Here is a 24,438-nt window from a genome sequence, read left to right as displayed (position 1 = left end):
AATAAGGAAGAAGGTAGAGATGAGCATGCCGTGTCCGTCCTCTAGATCAGTGTTACACAGAAAGCTCTCGAAAATTGCTTATCCGAGGCCCCAGAAGAAGAGCATCCCCCGTTTTTGTTTTTGTTTTTTTTTTTTCTTCCACTAAATGTTGAGGGTTGCTAACACAGAAGAGAGCCAAACCCACTCTGGCCACTTCGCTGGGACGCGCTACCGCGCTAACATTTACAGCAATCGCAGAGCGGACTCACTTGCACTTGAAGTTCTCGGGAGTTACGTCGTGCTGGTGAGGGTACTGAGAATCCCAGCGCTGACAGGGGATTCCATTCCAAATGGTGTTGCTGGTTCCCCTGTAACCTTCTCCTTGGCCTTGAATGCATTCAGTTGTTTCCATGGGGACATTTGTATCGTTCACCGTACTGTGAGCTATTGGTGGAAAAAAAAAACAAACAAACAAAAACATAAGCTTAAAGAAAACCCTTCTTCCATCGTGGCCCACTGCGTTTGTCGTAGCAGGAATTTTTTTCTATATCATTCCTAAAGTTTCAATGAAAATTAATTGGAGTCAGAAACTCAACTTCACATATCAGTCTCCATTCCAAATTTCCTTTCATTTCAACCCTAAATTTATTTTTTTCAAGAAGAGTTTTGTAAAGATATTTACTTCCACGTGTCTCTATACTGTGCATGCTGAAGTCAGTCCTTTCTGAAATGACTACAGTATCATTCCTGAAGTCGTTTCTTCTGTGCATACAAATTGAACAATGTAAGCATCACCAATTTTCTTTCATATGGTTAATTCTATGTAGGTTAACACGTTATTTTCTTTTTCTTTTTGTTGTAAAAGTTTTCTTCTGTTTTCTTTTCTGTCTTTAATAAAAATTACAAACAAGCTTGTTCTCCATGGCAATCCCAGTTCTCTCTCCCTCCCCTCCTCCCCTGCCTCCCACTAACCCCCTATCCCATCCCCTTTCTGTTCCCCAGGGAGGGTGAGGCCTTCCATAGGGAAATCTTCAGTCTGTCATATACATATGTACATACATACATACACATATATAAAGCTCAGTTACTATGTAAAAAGAATCATAAAATTAATTTCCATAAACCTGAGTCATTCTTTTTGTGTTGAACGTAGTTTCAACCAAACATAACTTAGGACAATTCAGGAGGTGAGTGTGAGGATGTTTACAAACAAGATTTCAGGTACTCAGAAGGCTGGGGGGTGGGGCAGACTGAGGTTTGAGACCAGCCTGGACCGTGCTTTCTTCTAAATGAACCCAAAAGTAAAAGGCAGATAGCTTTGATGGGTTTGATGAAGTCAGAAGTAAACTCCCCAGCTATCTTGACGACAAATGATCATGCAACAATCTCTGGATAAAAGCCAAGTTTTTAACCATTGCAGACTGTTCAGACTTAAGTGAATTTCTTTGTGGCATTACACTATAGAAATACAGAATTCAAATACAGAATGATCTATACATTATTTCTATATGTAGCAGTATAAGATTACTAAAAACGGCTTTTCTGTTTCTCTTTTACACGTAGATAGATGTTTCATGTCATTAAGTTCCCTGAGGTATGTTTATGTATGTTTGTTAAATACAAACAAACAACAGTAAAAATAAATAGGGCAGTTATACAAAATAACACTTTTAATTGACAAAAATCTAGAGCATGCCTATGGCCTTGATTATTTTCATTGAGGTGGGAAACCGCTCGCATCTGAATGGCTCAGTTCCGTGGCTGGGATCCTGGACAGCAGGGAAGGGAACTAAGCAACACGCATTCATGCTTCCTGCTTCCTGACTGTGGATGGAACATGAGCCAATGTCTCAGGCTTTACCACCTTGGCATTCCCACCATGAGGATTGTGACTGTAATTTATGAGCCAGAATAAATTATTTCTCCACTCAGTTCCTTTTCTCGGAGTATTGTCTCACAGTCACCAGAAAAGGAACTGAAGTGATGGATTTCCATATCCCTTAAAACTTACTAAAATAATAACTTTGCCTTAATTCATTTAAAATATATTGTATTTCATGCATGTCCTTCAGAAAACAGAACTATAGCTCAGAAATATCCCAATTATAAAGAAATTTAAATGAAGATAAAAATATGGTGATTGATCTTTATATTGTTATTTGAGAGCACATAAAATAACAATATTAGTGATAGATAGGTAGATGACAGACAGATGTATAAATAGATAAATTATTGTTCTAGTAAAGGGCTTGGATAGAAGTTTGTACTGAGAACCCAAGGCTTAATATTAATATTACCTAAAAGTCTTTAATGTAAAACAAAATAAGATGGACTTCACAGTCCCTGGTAACTATATTTCATCAAAATGAATACTATTAAGTTGGAAAATTTAAAACCAATTGGAGGAGACTATATTTATGTGGAATGCCTTTGAATGGAAATAACTCTAAGATAAGCTGACCCTGTACTAATGCATTGCACATCTTACTATAATACCATGATAGGACTAAGGATACACATCTTAAGGAATCCGTAAGTTCCTCCATTGCTATGGTTTGACTATGGCCATTTCCTCTGGATTGTTGTTGAAATCTGGTTGCCATTGACTGCTTTGGTGTTGGAAGCTGGAGACTTTAAGGGTGATCAAGTCATTAAGAGCATTCATACTTCCTTAAAAGACTGGATTCATCCTTTTGAAGGTGGATCAATGAAGCAAAACCTCTGTGTGTTTGTTCTGCTCAATGTGTACTTGCTATTCTGCCTTCCAAGATACGTAATGCAACACCAATACCTCCCCATGTGCTTCAACTCAGCTCTGAACTTGCAGCCACCAGCACCCTAAGTTTCTGTCATAGAAACATAAGAGACACTAAGATACTTAGCTCTTAGGCACAAGTTCTTACACGCCAAACTGGTGACAGCAATAAGAAATTGAATCCTGAGGTTGGAATGGAGTTCACAGTTGGGGATGCCAGTGAAAACAGATACTTCCTTTCGTCTTTTCAGAGTTAGATCATCCGCCTAAATCACGTTATCTCTTTCCTGCCCCCGTTATTTGTGTGTTTTCTGTTCTGTTTACTGGTGGCCTGTTCTTGCCCAGCTCTGCCCTTGGTATGCTGCCCCTATGTTCCTGTAAAACACAGTTCAATCTCCTGGACATCAGTCATGGCCACACTGACTATGTATGGGCTGATAATTTCCCTCAGAAATTCACTCAAACTGAATTCCAAAGAAATAAACATGCTCTGACTTGACAGATACTAACCAAGAGTGGAAAAGTGAAAAGATAAAGTATTCAGACATAACTGGGAATTTGGCCATTACCCGATGGAATGTTTTCATATGTAAACAGATTCTGAATGCTGTTTCTTCTACTGTGTGAAGCTTCTTTTAGATCAGAAAAAAAAAAAGATTCCAGAGAGACATCTGGAAGCAGGACATTTTGCCTGAACTCAATGTTCATTATTCAGTATGACCTTAAATATTGAATGAAACCTATGAGTGTAATATCTGAAATACTTCATAGATGTTTCAGTTCAAAGACAAGTTGAAATGTATTTAGTGGGAAGATTATGAAGATAAGTAAAGATGACCATAACTTATTAGGAAATAAATATCTGGCAGAAATAATGAGTGGCTGTGAGGAATAACATAGCTATCAGAAAAACTTGAGGAGTAAACAAATTTAAAATATCAATACAAAATAATTTCAATGAGTGGGTAAGAATGTTTTTAAAATATATTGTGAGCAAAATTAATTAATGCAAAGAAACTTGTATAATGACATTAGGAAAAAATCTCACTAATTTTTTACCAATTCTAATGTCAGAGACAACTTGAGAATGCTGTCTGTATTGCAGGAGTTAACTGTGTTTCAGATGAAGAAGTTTCCAAATAGAGTTAATTAAAAACATCCCATTTTTAAACCTAATTATAAGACATTCATCATTTAAATCATTAACTTTCATCACAACTTTCATTCACATCCTAAATATTGCATTGTTTGATATTATTATGATCATCATTATTACTGTCATAACTATTGCTTGACTTATTTTTTGATAGTGATGGCTTCCTTTTAAGACTCCCAAATTGGATTACAGACATAAACCACCATGCTTATCACTTCAGAAGGATATTTTGCAGATTTTGATGAAAATTTGTTTTTAAAAGTCAATATTCACTAAAAACACACAACAACAACGCTGCATAAGTATGGTAACATCAAACCAAAGTTAGGAGGGTTCAGTAATAAAATACCTCCTCACAAGCTTGAGCGCTTGAATTCAGATCTGCAACAACCACAGAAAAGCGGGAACTGCCAGCTGGTACCCGAACCCAACACAATTTGTTGGATTGGTGGGGAAAGGCAGATCCCTGTAGATGGTTGGTTAGGCAGTCTAGCCAAATCATTGAGTTACAGGTCCAGAATCCCTGTCTAAAAGACTAAAAAGTGGAGAATAATTGAGAAAGAGCCATGACGTTAAACTTTGGTCTCCACAACACAGACACAGACATACTTGCATACACACATGTGCACACATTCACCAACTCACATATACGTAAGCCACAAGCACACAAAATGGAGGGTTTAGATCACATAAATAAATGCTCAGACTTACATATGAAAATTTTTTATATATGAAAAATTAACTTTATGTCAAATAAATACTATGTTTCATTAGGCTTCATAAAGATGAAAAAAAGTGTAACTATCATCATTCTTACCTATTTAATGAGCATCTATAACTTTGGAGAATATTAAACATCTGAGTTTTTATTTTTCCTTGTAATTTATTAACCACAAATTGTGATACTAAATTCAGAGCTAGTACATCTGTATTTATTTCACTCCACATTCCGCTGCTAGAAAAGACCTCATCAAGAACTACATAATTCTACAATGCAAACAATAAATAATTTGGACAAACGAAGATTTATTAGTACAATTACTTAGGACCGCTAACTAATTTTCATCAATAAAAGTTATTATGAGACTATTTGAAGCTTTTCAATAACTATTATCTGATGAATGATAGTATCCATAATAAATGATATTTCCGTATACCATTTAACTAGGATGTAAATAAAATAAGATTTCTGAACTACAATAAAATAGGCCCCTTCTGCTGCCCTACTGTATAAAACACCAAACCTGGAGCAAAACTGAAACACACGCTTCATGATAATTGATTTGGAAAGGGCCGTCAATACTGGGAAAGGCATCCCTTTGTACTCAGGCCTTCAGCATGGGACTCGGATTGCGGAAGGCTCAAAGAGTCTCCAGTGGCCACACGGAGAGCGAAGGAACAGCCTCATCACTGCCAACTATCTGCTGAAGCTGATCAGCTTGAGATAAAACAACATATTTTAAAACGCATCACCACCACACACACACAAGTATTTTTGCAAGTTCACCACGAACATACCAGGAACTCTTCTGAGAATTCCTCAAAATAAAGCATTCTGCCAGGGGGTGTCAGTGGTGGCCAGGCTTTGGACGCAGATGTGAAGATGGTTAAGTGCTCTTCTGTGGCCTGGCAGTGGAGCAATGATAGTTCTTGGTGATTGACACCAAGTGTTCTGTTTGGAAATACTTTAAGGAATACAACATTTGCTATTGAAATGCCCACGGTCTTGTTACAACACCATCAGATACAGTGGGAGCTTCTTGGAATATTCTTTTCACTTCGTTGGTTTGAATGTAGTATGATCCAATTGCCAGAATATTTGAAGGCTGTTTGCAAGTTTAAACAGACATTTTTAGATAAAGAGGATTGATTCATCTAAACCTTAGGGTAGACATCTTTTCCCAGACAGGCATAAGTAGACATAGATCCTTACTAACAAATTAAACCAGGTATGGTAGCATATACCTGTAATCCAGCATTTGGTGTCCTAAAGAGGGTGGTTCATAAAAATCAACGTCAGCTTGCATATATAAAAACACCCTATCTTAGATAAATAAGTAAGTAAACAAATACATTTAACTAATATTCTCTGTTGAAGTCTTGCCAGATCTTTGCGGAGAAACTGTATTTTTTTAAATGGATGTCTGTGAATGGGACCCATAGTGGAAAAGTCTCAAAGAGCCACACCCAGATGTTTCTAAGCTCTAGACAGGCAGGTAAGCCATTCAGTCACAGCCATTTGTCAAGTTACAATCCTTGCCAAAAATAATTCCGATTTCCCAAGAGAGGTAAGGAGCCTGACACTCCCACTCTCGTGTGTGTGTGTGTGTGTGTGTGTGCATGTGTGCGTATGTGTGTGTGTATGTGTGTATGTGTAGAAACCGGAAGAGGACAGCAGGTATTCCACAGAAAGAGAGGCTAGGGATACAGACTTGAAATCACTCTTAGCCACTGACCCCAATGCACCTCCTTAGTCCCGTGCTCCTATTAATTTTTTCAATAGTTAAGAATAAATTGCTTAACATGCCGGTGGACAAACACCTGATTATCCCCTGCAGTTCATCTCACCTCAGAGTTTCCTAAGCTACTGAGGGGCGCTGGATCACAGAACGCACCTCATGGTGGCCCCCAGAGACTTGAGTAAAGTACAGAAAGCCACTCTCCGGTCAACAGGACTTGTGCTCTTTGCACCACAAAGGGCAGGAGCAGGCCCACTGTAAATTTAAAGAGCTTCTTGCTTTAAAGTTGACATGGGAAAGTAGTAAAGACCTCCAAAGTACAAACCTCAAATTGCTTGCACGTTTGCTCTCCATGTGAAGCCAGTGTTCATACTGAAACATTTCTCTGGACTTTCTCCAAGACTTTCTGGTACAAAATACACAGGAGACAAGGCATTCATGAAAGGTCTTCAATTCTGTAGTATTATTTCTTAGAAGATGACTTGGAAAAGCCATCCAAGTGAAAGACTTTTCCCTTGAGGAGGGTATTGATAGCATGATTTTTTTTTCTGATGAGTATATAATACAATTTTATTTCCATGAATCTCTACTCTGGCCTGGGCTTCCCAATAAAACTCAGTGAAACAGATTTCTTTAAGAAGGAAACAACTTGTCATAAATATGTTCCCAGCATCTTAGTACACTGAAGTTTTAAAGACACTGATACACTTTTTTAACGAGGCTCATATTGAGGTTTACTACAAGGAAGGACTTTTATATTCATTATCAATGGCAATTTTGTAGTAACAAAATGCTGAGGACTGGGAGGTTTCAGAAAAGGTAACTTATTTTCTTGCAGTTTCTGGAAAGTCCAAGAAAAAGGTTCTGTTACACAGGCTACTACTGAGGGCTCCTCTTGGCAGGTAGATGGCTGGCTTCTCACCTTGCCCTCCTAGGATGGAGGAACCAAGGGAGAGAACTCTCTTCCTTTTGCTGTAAGACCATCATTGCTAAGGGCTTTGGGTTCTTTCTTAGAACTCCACTTAATGTTAAATCTCTTCTAAAATACTTGATCTGTTGGGGTGGCCCTGGCATTGGGACCAGTACCTATCCCAGGTACATGAACTGGCTTTTGGAGCCCATTCTCTATGGTGGGATGCCTTTCTCAACCTTGATATAGTAGGGCAAAACATGGTTCTGCCTCAACTTAGTATGCCAGCCTTTGCTGACTCCCAAGACAGACCTCACATCCTCTGAGCAGTGCATGGGGGAGGCAGGAGAAATAGAGGGAGGGGGGACTGGAGTTGGTATATAAATGAAAAAAATTAACAAGACAATAATAACAATATTAAAAAATAAACACCTATGCTGAGATATAATCATGTGGGATTTACCATTACAGTATTTAAATTTAGGGATTGGAGAATGTTCAAAGAATATAGTTCATTGTCGTATAACAAATAGATGCCCGAGTTATGAAAGACTTGGGCAGCATATACTTCTAAAATGTCTCTGGTCAAGCACAACTCATTTAAAATTTTAAAACTGAGAGGAAAGCAGAAAAAGAAGATAAAAGAAGCGAGATAAGACAAAAAGAAAATCATACAAGTCAATCAGCAGCGAAAACCACAACAGCCCAGAAAACTTGGAAGCCTATGTGCGAGCTGAGGCAGTGGTAGAAAAATATGGACAGAACATCAGGCCTTGTTTACGAGGAAATCGAGAATCAGAGGGGGGGGGAAGTACCAAAAAACAAAACAGAAAAGTAAAAACTACAAGTTTATAAGAATCAAGCTTCATTCATCAACAGCTTTTCGTTAAACTCTTGCAATAGCCAACTACTCTGCTTAAGTAGAGTCTACAGATTTGGGTAGAGAGATTCAAACTAAAAATAAAAAAGGTATCTTAAAGATTCAGACTAGTTAAGGATATGAAAGGAGATGACTCCGTGATGTGAATATACAATAAAATATAGGAAAAGTTATCTACCTGGGCATTGTGGCACAAGCTATAATCTGGCACATTGCTATAATCCTAGTACTCAGAAGGTAGAGGCAGGCAGATCTCAGTGAACTGGTCAGTCTGGTCTACATAGAGAGCATCAAGTCAACCAAGACCACATAATAAACCCTGATAATAGATAGATAGGTAGATAGATAGATAGATAGATAGATAGATAGATAAATAGATAGATAGATAGGTAGATAGATATTTGACGGAATCAAGGCTAAGATTTGAAATTCTAAGGGAAGCAGCACTTAGTGGTACATACCTGTGATCCCAACTGCCGGACAGCAAAGGCAGAACGTTCTATGTGTGAGCCCCCTGGAACTATACAGTAAGTTCTAGGCCAGCCAGAGCTACAGTGTGCCATGCTGCCTCAAAGGGGGAAAGGGAAAGGAGGAGGGTAAGAGAGAATTAGTGGGGAGAGAAGGAGAGAGGGAAGAAGAGAACAGGGGAGGAAAGAGAGGAAGTAGAGGAGGGAGAAAGGAAGAGGAGGAGGAGGAGGGAGGAGGGGAGAAGAGCAGGGGGAGGATGGGGAGGAAGAGCAGGGGGAGAGGAGTAAGGAGGGAGAATAGGTATTAGAGGAAAGTGTTGGCATTAGAGATAGTGGCTGACTTAAAATGTCCACAAGCCATGGCTGTAAATTAGACAAGGAAGGAGAAAGACGACTGTGCAAGGCAGCAGAAACATTAGGGAAAGGAACTATCGTGGGAATTCAAAAACATGAGACACCAGAAAGAAAAAGGAAAAGGAAAAAGTTTAATAACAATGTGCCTGGAACAGAAAGAAAGACTCCTAGAGAGAAGGCTGGTCAGCTATGGGGTCACTCTAAAATATGGAAGAGGGCCAGGCCGTGGTGGCGCATGCCTTTAATCCTAGCACTCGGGAGGCAGAGGCAGGCGGATCTCTGTGAGTTCGAGGCCGGGCTGGACTGACAGCTTCCAAAACAATACAGAGAAACCCTGTCTCGTAAAACCAAATATACATATATGGAAGAGGAGTAAGAGATGCTTTTTTTTATCTTCATTTGGGATCCAAAAGAATCTCTGAAGTATTTCAATTCTCTCTCTCTCTCTCTCTCTCTCTCTCTGTGTGTGTGTGTGTGTGTGTGTGTATGTGTGTATGTATGTATGTGTATGTGTGTGCACATGTGTACATTATAATACAGCTTAAGGATGAGAAATAATATTGCCAGAATTTTGCAAACATCTTTGGTTTCATAGTGTGAAAAAGAAAATGGAAGAGGAAAACAGTTAATGGAGTGATAACTCCACTCAGAAAATGATTCATCCAAATACTGAGGATGAAAATTAATACTTTTGGGGTAGAAAGTGGACACTGATGAAACTAAATGGCCAATCAAGTCATTCACAAAAGTCTAAACAAATAGCTCTAGGTAAAGTATCAAACAGGAAATATGGAGAGAGTTATGGTGCTGGGATTTTAGATTCTGAACTAGATACATGATTGTTGCAATCATGCAAGGGAGAATTTCAATCACAGAGCAGACTCTTATGCAAGAAGAAATTCACAGAGAAAGATCTGAGAGAAGCCACCAGGTAGGTAAGCTACTGGTGGTGAGAGACTGAGACCAACTGGGGCAGGAAACAGATGTATTCTAATCCATGTACTCTAAGGGGCCAATGCAACAGTCAGTGATCTATCTCAAGGAAAAAGTGCCTTCAGATATACTTGACATTCCTGAGAATCCCAGAGGCCTGCCGATCAACACTATCTTCACAATACTGAAGGCACAGCAAACACAACAAGTCTGGCTGCTTTCTAGTAAGATGACAGACAAAAACAAAAACAAAAACCACAACAAAAAAAATCTCAAGACAACAACAACAACAAAAAGAAAAGAACAAAAGACTCAAATGCCACGGATCTCTTTATTTCCGAAAATCAGATTTTCTGATTAAAACTGCGTATATTACTAGCCAATGTTTTCACCATTACTAATGAATTGACATGCTTTTAATCTCACAAAACCCACACAGATAAGTTGGGGATCGCAATGACAGAGTAGAAGGCATTTTCAGCCCCTGAAGTTTGTAAATTGATTTGAACAATCAGAGCGGCTTCCTAAGGGACACAAGACACAATGGAGGTTCGAGAGCACTAGAAGACTAATGTATCTGATGCAATTAACGTCGGCCAACATTATTTCGGACTAATATGCAAAACAAAAATGCAGCTGGGCGGTGGTGGCGCACGTCTTTAATCCCAGCACTCAGGAGGCAGAGGCAGGCGGATCTCTGTGAGTTCGAGGCTGGGCTGGACCGACAGTCTCCAAAACAACACAGAGAAATATATATATGCAAAACAAAAATGCAAGTATGAATTTGTCCCAGAGAAAAGCATGAATAAGAAAGCCAATATTCCATTCAGGCACCACAGGATTTACAATGTTGTTACTTGTTTGTAGTATCTAAAATTTTCCTGTCATTGGGACTGTCAAAAGTTATACAGCTCAAACGTTTGTGCTCTTCTAATGTTTGTGGAGATATCCTTTGTGTGGAAGGACAAGAAGCCTTCTGCAGAGCACCCTGGCACACATTTGCAGACAGTGTGCCATGTCCAACCTTCACTTCCAGGGACACGCTGGCCATAGGGCAAAAGCTTAGAAAGGGTGACAGGCACTAACTTGGACTTCATTCATCAGAAAAAGAAATAGTAGCATTCAGATTGTGGCTCTGAAAATCATACATTTCCCTCTCAAGACTGTCAGCGATGCTTTGCATTTCATGCAGTCTCCACACAACCACTTTGTCCAGATCAGTCACATGTTCATCGTTTGCAACTAGTGATGTGTGTGACACGGAGCAGTTGCCTAGCAAATCCAGGCCCCACAGAAACTGTCAGCTGGCTGACACTGCCTCATAGCCAAGGCTTCTCTGTCACTGTTCCCTAGTGATGCTCCCCAGCGTCTTACAGAAGAATGGATTTACCCGAACCCCATGTAACATAGTCACTCCCAACCCTTAGACTGATACCTTTTACATAAGCGTCTATACAATACCCTGGGAAAACTAGCTCTGACTTCAACCCACTTCCAACTCCTCCCAACGTGACATATATACTTAAGTTCAACCTCTTGAACGCTGTTCACACCCTTCCCCACTCTGTCTTCTCACGGACTGCCCCTCTGATTTACATATTCTCTTTCTTTGTACCTGCATTTCATATACTTTTGTGGGCATGTCTTTTATTTCTCACCTCACTGTATTGCTCTGAAGTTAATTCATATGTTGAAATTGAATAGTAAAACTTCTTATGATTACAAGTCATACACACAAACATAAGCACTTATGTGTACATATATATGTCTATATTACTTCTAGAGGTAAACAATTATTAATAATGCATGTTGACAAATAAATATGTTTAATGCCCTTCCAGATATCTCTTTTTTCAGTGTCTTTACTGTTTTTAAACCTCAACGCAATGTATTATAGTAAAATTTATGTGGTATTAGATATGTGCCTTTGTCCAAAAAGGCAGGAAAGGATAATAATGAAGGTATCATTCTTCATTTCTTTTCCCAACCTCTTTTTAAAATCCTTGTGATTTGGTTTAGAATCACAGAGGAAAATCCCATTTAGTTTTCCCAATATACATGTGCCAGTCAAAAGGTGAACGTGCGTGTATGCGAGTATACACGTGGTGTGAGTGTGCATTCATGGGTTGGTTCACTGTGCATTCATGTGTGTGTCTATCGGCCCTTATTCCAGGAAGAGGTTTTAATAATACCTAGAACAAAAACAATAAAACAGAAACAAGTGGCATATTGTATCCAACTGCTCTAAAGAGACAGAACGATGAGTGTGATATTAAATAAGTCAACGGGTGGAACTAATCCAGTCTCAACAGAGCAACACTGTCATAGGAGTCGCCTTAGATTTTAAAGGACAAAACAGATGATTCAGTCTCCCTGGAACACTGTGTTTCAGCTGAAAGGCTTCCAGAGTCTGGGATCACTTGCATATGCTATGTCCCTTCTTTATACTTGCTCAAACACTTTGTCCTATGAGTGGGTCTAAGAAAGAGACTGACAATTGAACACCCTGAATAATGTTATCGGGCATAGTCAGAAAATGTTCCTCGTCCAAATATCTACCCATGACCTGATAATTTCATGTTATCCTGGGTGCGGATGCATCGCTTCATATGAATCATTTCCTTATACATCTCTGTACCAATACATAACTCTGAACTATCAGACCAATTTTTGACATTATTGTATCTTCATAAATGTATGCAACTCTATTAATCTTAAAGCATTTTAGATTCCAGCTCCAAAAATAAGAACTTTAAACATGTAAAAGCGTGTCTCTCTCCAATTATTATTATTACACAGTATAACCTCAAAGAAGAGGGAAAAAACTGGATTAGACATAAAAGAGAGGCCCACATGCACAAATCGAAAGGGAGATCACAAGTAAGAGGATATAAGCTTTAGCTTCTTTCCTGAGCCTTCAGCTCAGAGCCAGTATCTAGAAACAGAACTTGAAACAGAGCAAATTGAAAAGAAATGTAGGCCGTGTTTGAGGCTAGTCAGAAGGAAGACATCACTCTCTAGAGCTTACAGACACCTGTTAGTTGTTTCAGTGAGGCATAGTTTTCCTTTTTGCGGGTCTACCATTATCCAAAAGAGGTTTGCTATCAAATGATGGCTCAAGCTACAACTCAGAGAGAAAAGGCAGAGAAAGGATGCAGGAGAAGGTGTTAAGCCCTCTAATTATTGCAGACATAAGAACTTCATAGTGATGTACATATTCCCTGTTCATTTTCTCTCTTTGGACTTTTAAAAACAGTTTCTTGGTAGCATTAAAGTGAAATTATTTATTATCATATGTATAAATGTGTTTATATGTGTACACTTATGCATGTGTTCCTCCCAAAACAACTGTTATATGAAAATTGAAAAGATTGGGTAAGATGACACAACACAGTCTTAAATATTAGAAATCATTCATACTAAGATATCAAGTATAATAGTTGTTAACCTGTCTTCCTTATAATTGCTGCTTAGATCCAGTCTGTTAGAGGGAAAGGAAGCAATAAATTTGACCTAACTTACCGCACATTTTAATTGCACAATATTCCCAAGGGGTGTCAGGGTCAAGAGTATAGCACCACGGCCTCGGCTTGCCATCAGGGTTGCGGCAATAATTATCATCAAAGCCCTTGTCGGGATATCTGCAAACCACACCAGGAAAAGTGTCACGTAAATCTGCCTGGATACACCACACAGTCTCAATTCTGAGAATAGCTCTCCTCTTAGCCTGGAAGCTGGAGCTTGGAACAGAACGGGGCTCCCACCTCGTGCTCTATAGGGCCTGCCAGTCACTAACTGTCCAATGTCACTACATATTCCATCAACGGTACACTGTCACCCTCTTTGTCACTCAGGTAGGTTCACTCTGGACCTGTCCACCAGTTAGCATCTCCAACTGCATCCCTTTTTCACAGAGTCCAGTTGAAGACAAATCTACAAACATGACCTTGTGTAGACTGCTCATTAGAGGAGCAGGTTCTTTCGTGGGGCAGGCTTAAACTTCAAACTGAAGTCCGTTTTCAATAGCTCTGCTACTAATGACAGCTCAATTTTGGAAAGGGAGCCTTGCTAGGTCATGCCCTCACCTCCACCAGAGCAAGGGACAAACTCCATCACACCACTTTCCCCACCCCCCTTTAAATTAGCAGTGCCCTGAGCTGGTGATTGGAATTTAATTGCTACCATATCCTTTCTGGTCTTACTTAAAAGAAAAGACATGCATTTTAAAAAATTAAGTTTTCAACCTATTTACAAGAACAAAAAGAAGAAATAAACAAAAACATAGAGAAAATTTTTTAAAAGCAATTCACACCAATTTCTAAAGGAAGGTGGAGAGAGACTCATCGTTTACATTTTAATTCTTTATTATAAAATTAACTCCACTTTGTTTTCTTTTCTCAACTCAAGGTTTGCTTATGAAATTAATGTCTCCATTGGCAATTTTAAAACACATGAGGGTAAAACAGCTAGAGAATTGTTTTGTGCTGTCTTCCTTTTCACCATGGACATGAAGTATGTTAAGGTATTAAACATACGGCCCAAGTATCTGAAGATGCTGGAAGAAATTTGGCCGTATTTAGCCAAAAGGCTGGGTCTGTTGAGGTGGCCATTATCTTACTAACCTCACTGGACTGTCTGCCTGTTTGTTTGTTTGTTGATCACCATGGGAAACAAGAGAAGGCTCTGCTACTGCTTCCATTCTGTACCTCACTGGCAGTTTACTCAAAAGTCTTCCTTACTTTAGGAATTCAACTGAAAGTTTACTGGTCTCAAACGTCTGATCATAAATCCTATCACCCCAAGACGATTCTGTAAACCTCAAGCCATCAGCAGGTGTGGTAGAAGCTAATTCCACATTATCTCCCATGTGTCTTTAGGAAAGCATAGAGGGAGATTTTCCATGGTGACTTGTAGAGGGAAATCTATGGGAGTTTGTAAAAGGAAATCTATGGCAGCAAGATCTGGGGTGATTTTACCTTTCAGGCAAGAATTTGTGCCGGTGTGGTGTCTGATGATCCCAGCGCTGACAGGTCTTGCCTGATTCTGTGTGATCCATGGGACCCCGGTAGCTTTCACCATTGCAGGTCATGCATTCAACTATTAAAATTAAAGTATGCTGTGTTAGTTGTTTTTGGTAGTAAAACCAAAACCATTGTTCTGTTTAGACCAGTTAATCAATCAGTTATGAAACAGCTGTACACACCATTCTAATTTTAAATTAGGACCTTATGCCCATAATTAGCAGTATAAAATAATACTGATGGAATGTAATTTAAATATTTTAAGTTAGTGCCATCTAGATTTAACATGAGAAAAGAATGCTGCCTGGTTTTCAATCATTGCTCAGAAATACATCCAAATTAGAAATGGAAGATGGGCCCTTGCGGACTGCTTCGCTATGAACCGCTGTGCAAAATCTTTGCGTGTATGTCACTAACACGCAACTAGTAGTTCTCTCTCCACTCTCCTCAGCACACACATTTGTGATCTTGTGACTCCAGCTGAGTGTATGCTATATTCCTACAGTCCAGTAATTACTGACATACTTAAGAGATCGATGAGATAATAACTGGTCTGTTACAACTTAAAGGACACAAGCTTTACACACACACACACACATATATATAAACACATTATAGTCCCACTCTGTTAGTAAATGTTCATGCTGAGTAGGTGTGCAAGCTACCATTCTTACCTACCTTAGGACAGAAGATGACCTGCTACTGAACTCCGTGCACCCACTCTTTAAAAAATGTATAAGCTGATCTAATTATGCAGGATCATACTGATGATTCTTGGGTTAATTAATTGTTCCCCTCTGGCTGGTCTCAAGTCACACTGAAAACTGAGTCACATCAACCAACTGCAAATGAGATTTCTCAAACAGAAGGTTGATTTGTAGCGCAGCAAGCATCCTGTGGAATAAATCATCGCTTGGCTCTCCTACGAATCCGGCCAACTTCCCCAAACACATCATTTGTATCTTGTGAGCACTGATCATCTAACTTTAGCTGAAGTGAGGAAAGATATTAACGTTAAAATGAATTTATCTGCTGGATTCTTGCCTAATAAATATTTGGAGTGTTTTCGCATGTGACATTACAATGGTCTCTTCTTTTGAAATATTTACTTTAATAACATAACAGGACATTAACTGTTAGCTGTCTGGAATATATGATCCATGTATTGGAGTGGCCCATCTCTTTTCATTTGGATAATGCAGGAATTAAGACAAAGGACCATTTGGTTCCTTGCCCAGGATACAGTCAGTAGGCACCTGCAACCAACTGCAAATGAGGGCAATGTGAACGCTCTTAAGTAAAAGTGTTCAGTTTAATCATTCTTATTTCCACATTGAAATGCTCCACATGGTGACATCACAGTTCAGCCTTCCACTTGAATGGAACACATTCATTTAGTTCTCCCCGTTTTCTAAAGGATGTTGAGCTTTGATATTTTCGATGAAAATGGTGCTGCGTTTGTTATTGTTGCTTGCTCCTTTGTATTCAGTGAGAAATAGATTAACTATTTCCATTACAATGTGCTACTCATAACCGTTTTTTACAGTTTTTAATAATATATCTGCCAATAAATTTGAATATCATTATTTTCTTGGAAGCATTACTATGGGAATTTTTATAAAATATTTTCAGACTTAGATTTTAACAGTATTAGGAAAGAGTTGCTACACAGATGAAATTAATGACTATATAACGTGACTAATTTTCAGAACAAATGTGGTAGGTTAATACGCCCCCACATTCAATGTGCATAAAGGTCACCTAGATATATCCTGGACTGTCATATCTTTGTTGAGCAGGTTTGGATTGCATATCAGTAATAAATTCTCAGAAGACCCTGGTGCTGCTGACAGCAGGCTCTTACTGTGTGATATAGTCTAAACTTCTACATATTTGAGGGAATAGTTTTTAGGAGACTAATTTCTCTAGGACTTCAAACTCTAGATAAAATTGATAAAGTATACAGGAACAAATATGTAATATATGGTGGTGATATGTGATAAAAATAAATTGGGTATAAGTTTGAAACAATAATGTTAAGTTTTAGGAGGCAAAGCCATTGTTGGTATAAAAAATGAACAGGTCTGCTAAGCAGCCCAAACAGTCCCTCTTTTAAAAACTATAAAACAAAATTTGATCATTGGATTTTATTAATTTCACATATACAAAGCTACTTGATGATTACCAAGTCATAATGAGGTAATCTTTGCAACTTATCGCTTAATAAATTAAAGATAATGACATAGAGAGCCAACCACAGGATACTGTTTAAGCTCAGTGGATTTTGAGAGTTTTTCGTGGTTCTATTCACATCATATGTTTGTTAGCTTTTATGTTTTATAATATCCTTTTTATTAACCGCTCTGTTGTTCATGGGTATATTGACAATGCTGCTTATTTTGAATTCTCTTCATTAAAATACATATAAAACTTGGCTCATTTGAGCTTGAATTTAAAATCTCACTGTTCAACTCATGATGCCTGGAAAATGTTTAGCCTGCAGGGCAGGTGTCCATTCCATTCTAAAGGCTCATTGTCCTGTTGTCAGTCCTCCAGAAAGAGATTATCTGCAACCTTTATTGACATGGTGACCAACAGCACCATGTCTTCCATGCTAGTGAACAATGTTCTCCACTAAGAGATGCTTCATGACCTCAAACTATTGAAGGATATTAAGGAATTATATTCTCCTGAGGATAACTAAAAACAAGAGTGTTTTAAAGTACTTCTTTTCTAGGACTTGTATTTCCCATCACCTCTGAGAAGAAATATCAATGTATTTCACAAAAAGGGGGCAGGGTTGAAAAGATCACATCCCAATAAGAATTAGGAAGGTAAAACAAGAGTTAGGCTACATAAAGGTTGTACGCACTACCTGCCTGCCCACCAAAATTCTTTCTCACACCAAACGCACCAGGAAACATCCTTGCCAGTGATTCACAATCTCAGAAAATTATGTTTGTGGGGAGTTCTCTAAAAGTAGAGGTTTATTTTCTTCCATGTGTTATTTAGAGACAAAGATGAATTACAAACTTATTCATACAAAACAGACTTATTCATAATGTTATCACAGATAAGTTTATTATTTTTAAAAGGAAAGAAAACAATGAAGATGTTGGAGGGAACAGAGTATGACATGGAATGGAGAGTAGGAATATACAGAGACCAGCTGTCTGCACATGAAGTCAAGGGCTGTAACTTAACGAATGACAAACACATTTACCTTCTCCATGACAATTAGCTAACAATGCCTTTACTCGCTTGGTGATAAATAGCAACATAGTATGAAATGGATATTCATGGAGGATATAAGAAAATACTGGGTTAATAATCAGGTACGATATCTTACTATAAAAATGGACAGCATTTCAAAAGTTTCCCTTCCCCAATGGCTAATAAAACCCTAATAAATCTGAAAATGATTTAATCCATGTTCCATCTGGATTTATGAAATCATAGGATACTTGACAGAACTGAAAAACCCAATTTATTCTGTAGCCAAATAACTGAGAAAAATGAAAATACATACAATGGTGAAATGGTCACTCTACCATCTTGCTGGTCATTCAGATTTCCAACACAAAAGAAAATATAGGGTTCTTTCCCACTGAAAACACAGCATAAGAAGTGAGAGCATGACTTAGGTGCTCGCCTTCAAGGCAGCTTGGAATCAACACTGTGATCTTCTCAGAAACTAGTTTGAATGGAACTGAGCTACAGACATGACTCACACTTGGTTGCAGTCATATTTCACCAAGATCACACTGAAATGTTGGGTTTCACGGAACCCTGGCACATGGTCTCTAGAATCTATACAACCAGGGCTATGATACTTCAAGAGTAGTTTCAATCACATTTCTTCAGAAACAGGTACGGGATGAACAGCACCAGAGCTACAAATACTGGACTAGTTTTATCTAGGCCAGTGGTTCTCAACCTTCCTAATACTAAAATCCTTTAATACCATTCCTCATGTTGTGGTGAGACCCAACCATAAAATTATTTTGTTGCTACCTCATAACTGTAGGTTTGCTACTGTTATGAATCACAATGTAAATCTCTAATATGTAAGATTATCTGATATATGACTCCCTAAGGTCAACCTAGATTCTAGGTCCTCTCAGGTGGTCTATGGGAGCAAAATTAGAGGTAGACGAGCTTAAGAGAACAAGTAAATGTCCACTTTCCCCAGAAGGCTACTCCAGGCCAATGTTGAAATTCACCTTGGTAACTGGTCCTGTTACCTTACATGAATTTGTTGACCACAAGTTTGTGATGGGTTGTGAGAGAACACTCCCACAACTATCTATGCTTGTACTTGAATGAACAACATATTCATTGTAACTGATTAATTGTTGTTAATCATTAAATGAGTTACAGTTCTATACATGGGGGGCAGGAGGTAGCGCCCCATGTGGTATTCAGGTTCATTTACCTTCTGAACACTGAGGAATGTCACAGACTTCGAAGCGTACCTCTGGATTGCTTGTGAAACACCAGGGTCCCCCTTCTTCCCCTCGAGGATTTCGACAGTAGTTTTCCTGTAGGTCTTTACCGCGATAGCTCGAAGGCAAAAAGCTAGTTTTAAAATGATAATCATCTCAGTATAAGAGCATGCAACTTTAATAGTGTTGGCCTATTAATTATACTAGTTACTGGCTACATTTTCCCCAAAAGTAGAAAACCTTGTCTATTTCATGTAACTTAGTGTATCTCTACTCCTGTACTCCAATGTTTCCATTCCCAATATTCTTTTGTTTGTTTGTTTGTTTGTTTGTTTTGAGACAGGGTTTCTCTGTTTTGTTTTGGAAGCTGTCCTGGAACTTGCTTTGTAGACCAGGCTGGCCTTGAACTCACAGAGATCCACCTGCCTCTGCTTCCCAAGTGCTGAGATTAAAGGCAGGCGCCACCAACGCCTGGCAGTTCATTTCCAATATTCTTAAATACTTGAATTTTATTAAAATTTGCCTAACTGAACTTCTGTATTCCACATCGAATTAGTAATTACTAGCCTCTGAATTTCCTAAAGTTCAAATATTCTGAAACATAATTGTGATTTTTAAGATAGAATTTCAACACTCCAAATCACAAATAATAAATTCTCAGACTTAGGAAAACCTGAGCCATCATCTCTATGGTTGACTTCCAGATCTCGCCCTTACATTGCAGATCCAGGCTCATTATCTGCTTTTATACTGCTTTCCTCATGAGGGCTAACACACACACACACACACACACACACACACACATTTTGTTTCTTCACAATTGAAGAAAAAGATTGATGACACAGCGTGAGTCAAGAATCCAGGATATCAAACTAAGCCTGGATCCTACTTTCAACCCTTTCTCACACCAATTGTGAGATCCCAGCACATAATTTAAACCCCCAAACCATTAGCGTGTTCACTAATTCACTAAGAAAAACCAGAGCTTGCAATAACTTAGATGTCATATGGCTACTTTGACAAGTTCAAGGAGATGATGTGATGTTTGACAAAGGGCACCTATAATCAAGCACAGCCTACTCATTGTCAGTGCTATAACAAGGAATCAAATGACTTCATTCTCTTCAAAAATTTTCATATGATGGCTGAGATTGAGGCTTGGAGTTCTCGGTTTTAGTCCATAAATGTGTTTCATTGGGTGAATGGAGATCAATTTAACAACTTCACCTAAAATATCTAAAGATCTACTGGTAGCCTGTGACCCAGAAGTATCCAGCAAGAGAAAAGGTGAATCCTTACAGAAGTGAATCCTATATTTGTCTGCTACAAAACAATATAAGGAAAGAACAGTCCTCTATGGACAATACCAATCAAAAAAATTTCAACTCAATCACAGGTTTTTGCTAAAAGCTGTTCCTATTTTTATTGGCCCTAGAGTTCTGCTTGAATACCAAGTTTAAAGATCTGAGTCTCTCAGTAAATAGGATTCAAATGTGTTTTCTATCCAGAGACATGATAGTTGGGAAATTGATATGCTAATTATCCAGATTTGGTCATTTACATGAATCAAAATATCAGATGCTACATTTAAATTTATTATGTACTAATCAAAAAAGGAAACTGAGAGAAAAATCTTTTAAAAAATAAAGATGTTAACCACACAATATATACTGGCATGCATCATGTTCCAAGCAAATATTACAGTAGAAGGCTTTTGTCTGAGCATGAAAGAACACCACATTCGGGCCTTCAGAAGACATAAATCAGTGGTTAAAAAATAAATCGTCTGTTCTAAGATATTATTAAACACTTGCAAGCAACCAAAATAGTATTGTAAGAATTAAGCAAATGCAAAGTGTATCTCAAAAAAGTGTTTACACCCTTACTTCACCAGCATTTTAAATATAGGACAGAAATAAGGAATTAGTTCATATGACTAGTGGAAATTATAATGTAGCTAAAGATAATTAAAAATTTTAAAACCTTAATAATAATTGATTTTCAAAAAATAAGTCATTTGTCTTTTCTTAGCTGTAGTTCCATCATGCGAGAATTTTGTGTCTGTGTGTGTGTGTGTGTGTGTGTGTGTGTTATCTGTTTGCATGTCTTGTAGTAAGAAAAATGCAAGTAGGAGATTCCTCAGGAAAATGGGAATCAGTCTACCACAAGACCCAGAAATTCCACTCTTAGGCATATACCCTAAAGATGCACATTCATACAACAAGGACATCTGTTCCACTATGTTCATAGCAGCATTATTTGTAATAGCCAGAACCTGGAAGCAACCTAGATGCCCCTCAACTGAAGAGTGGATAGAGAAAATCTGGTACATTTACACAATGGAGTACTACTCTGCAGGAAAAAAAAAAAACAATGGAATCTTGAAATTTGCAGGCAAATGGATGGCACTAGAAGAAACCATACTGAGTGAGGTAACCCAGTCACAAAAAGAGAAACATGATATATACTCACTCATTTATGGATTTAGACATGAATCAGGGGAGTGCCAGGCTAAAATCCCACTGCCAGAGAGTCTAGGAAACAGAACCTTCATCCAGTGACTGATGAAAGCAGAGGCAGATACACACAGCTAAACACTGAACTGAACTACTGGAATCCAGTGTCAGAAAGAGAGAACTGATGGGTAAAGAGTGGGCTGGTTTAACCCACAGAAACAGCTGACCTGAATAAGGGGGAGTTCTTGGACTCCAGATTGATGGCTGTGTGGAAAGCATGGGACTGACCCAGACCCCCTGAGTGTGGGTGTCAGTGAGGAGGCCAAGGTAATCTATGGGGCCTTGGGTAGTATTTATCCCTGGCATTTTTGAGTGCCCATCCCACAATGAGGGAGGCTCTCTCATCCTGGACTCTTGGGGAAGGGTCTAGGCCCTGCACTGGATGAAATGACAGTTACTGGAGATCCTCCATGGAGGGTCTCTCCCTCCCTAGGGATCAGAGTGGAGATTGGGTGGGGGTCTGGGGGACCTGGCGGGAAGGGCAGGGGAGGAGGGAAGGGAGAGGGAGCTGGGATTGACATGTGAAACAAGATTGTTTCCAACCTAAATAAAAAAAATAATTTAAAAAAAGAAAGAAAAATGCAAGTAGGAAGAATCAGAGAAAAGCAGAAATTTAAACTAAAGACGGCCAAAAAAATAAAAATATTCTCACTGGAGGTAAAGTCAGAAAATGAAGAGAAAAGCTGTTCTTGTTTTTATAATTCTGAGTCAATTCACATTAAATTCCTCTTAAGGTCACAGAGGTTAAAGTGCTTCTCATTCCTTTATTTGGTCTTTTTGTCCTTCCCTCCGCAACCAGCTGGCTCTCATTTGTATCCCAAGGTATTCAGTCTTCAAAGCCCCATACTTGGCCAGGGTAGGAAGCCCCGCCCACTCTTGCACTTATAGGTGTTCATTAGACAAATGTTTATGAGAACTTGTTACACAAAAGGCCTGTGCCAGCCTGTGGGGTCTAAACGGAGCTGTTATTCACACAGATACTATTTTTATCTCTGTCCTTGCTGTTAGCAAAGTTTAAGAAAGATAACTGAAGGAATATTTAAAACTGGGTTATGTCCAAATATACTCTAAACCATAAACTAGGTCTTCTGGGTGCTAGTCTCCCTTTTTATCTTTGAATATAAGCTATGTTCATAAGAAACTTGATCTATTCTATCATCTACTTCACTAATGAATGTTAGGAGACCAATGAAAGATACAGCTGTAGATATCAGGTCACCTGATTTTCTGTTAGGCTTTTGTGCTAATTTCAACATCTATCATCAGCTTTCCATTAAGCCATTTATAAAATATTTCAGTTTAGAAACTCAACAATAAATCACTCTGCTAGACAAAAACATATTTCTTTTTCCATTTCTCATAAATTAATCTTTAGTTAGCACCTAATTTTAAAGTGTTAAGCTATCATGAAGCTATTCCAATAAAACTACTAATTGGTAAAAACTAAGTATTGCCTTCATCAAATAAAAAATGATTTGAAAAATGTACAAGATACCCATGTTCCTTGGCAAAATATCTGATTGGATAGGAAAGCCAGTACCCAGGAAGATCATTTCACATTTACTCCTCTAGCAGAGAATGACAATCATAGAGAATTTGGGTTGAAATAAAACCTCTACTGGGGAGTCAAGTACACTCTCCTGGTCTGAGGCAAGATTGATTTCCATGGTATTATTCCTTTGTTTGTAAAAAGTTAGGTCTACGTATTCAACCAATGGGTTTTTATCAATATGCACATCCCTAAAAGAGGACAAAATTAATTGTATTATTTGCTTTCTAATCTAGAGGCAATGCCATGTTTTAGAGGCTTTCCTTTATAACTGTTGTAAATAACTTGGGGAAATTATTATATCCTATTATGGACATACTATACTACTACAGAGCTGATCGACTTGGATTGTCACTAGCTCGTGTTCATTAGGTTTTATTACAGCATCAAACAACTAAACTTTTGCATTATACATCACTTGGTTAACTCATATTTGTTTTCTAAAACAAAATCAATCATCATGCAAGCATACACTTTTAAAAGATAGAAAGGAATGAAAGTGTATTCATCAAGGAAAGGCCATCACATTTTTCTATTACTAACAAGTCAGAGCACATGCACTACAGATAAACTCACAATCTCATGCTGGAGGGTTGCTGCACATACTAGATGCACTATGGAACTGGTAATGCCACTTACCATCTATGTAAGACTCTGAAAACACTAAGGTTGTCCATGAAAATACTAAGATTGTTTGACCTACATTTATACTACAAACTTTAAGAACATAAAATATATGATTAATCCAGTTAACTGTCTACCAGGTACTTAGACATGGTAAGCTAAACCTTCCACAGATGTTTCTAACCAGGTAGAACTGTTTTAAACTATTGGAGTTCTTACTGAGATTATGTGTGAAATATATCTGGTGATCATGGACACGTTTAGTTCCCTAGTAAATAAAAATGCTTACATATGTTTATATAAAATATTTATGTTTTACTTCATGATGATTAAAACCTCATAAGTTTATGAATATTATCTTTATTGATCTTTAAATACAATTTTTCTGCT

The 24,438-nt window shown here is 38.2% G+C and overlaps 1 protein-coding gene across 2 annotated transcripts in view; it reads right to left on the bottom strand.

The window, feature by feature from the left end:
• The window catches only part of Hgf (hepatocyte growth factor), a 64,474-nt gene that overhangs the window by 27,196 nt on the left and 12,840 nt on the right, over positions 1 to 24,438 (bottom strand). Inside the window, exons 5-8 of one of the 2 annotated variants that reach the window (XM_005080880.4) lie at positions 19,350 to 19,492; positions 14,870 to 14,990; positions 13,416 to 13,534; positions 249 to 423 (exon numbers count right to left, since the gene is read on the bottom strand). In XM_005080880.4, coding sequence (XP_005080937.1) covers positions 249 to 423; positions 13,416 to 13,534; positions 14,870 to 14,990; positions 19,350 to 19,492 — 558 coding nt within the window. The remainder of the gene's footprint in view (positions 1 to 248; positions 424 to 13,415; positions 13,535 to 14,869; positions 14,991 to 19,349; positions 19,493 to 24,438) is intronic. The other variant, XM_005080881.4, reaches the window with a different exon arrangement.

Source organism: Mesocricetus auratus, unplaced genomic scaffold (assembly GCF_017639785.1).
Source record: "Mesocricetus auratus isolate SY011 unplaced genomic scaffold, BCM_Maur_2.0 Super-Scaffold_100043, whole genome shotgun sequence".
Lineage (NCBI taxonomy): Eukaryota > Metazoa > Chordata > Mammalia > Rodentia > Cricetidae > Mesocricetus > Mesocricetus auratus.
The sequence above is the reverse complement of the archived record's forward strand: the minus strand, read 5'-3'. Positions and strand labels throughout refer to the sequence as shown.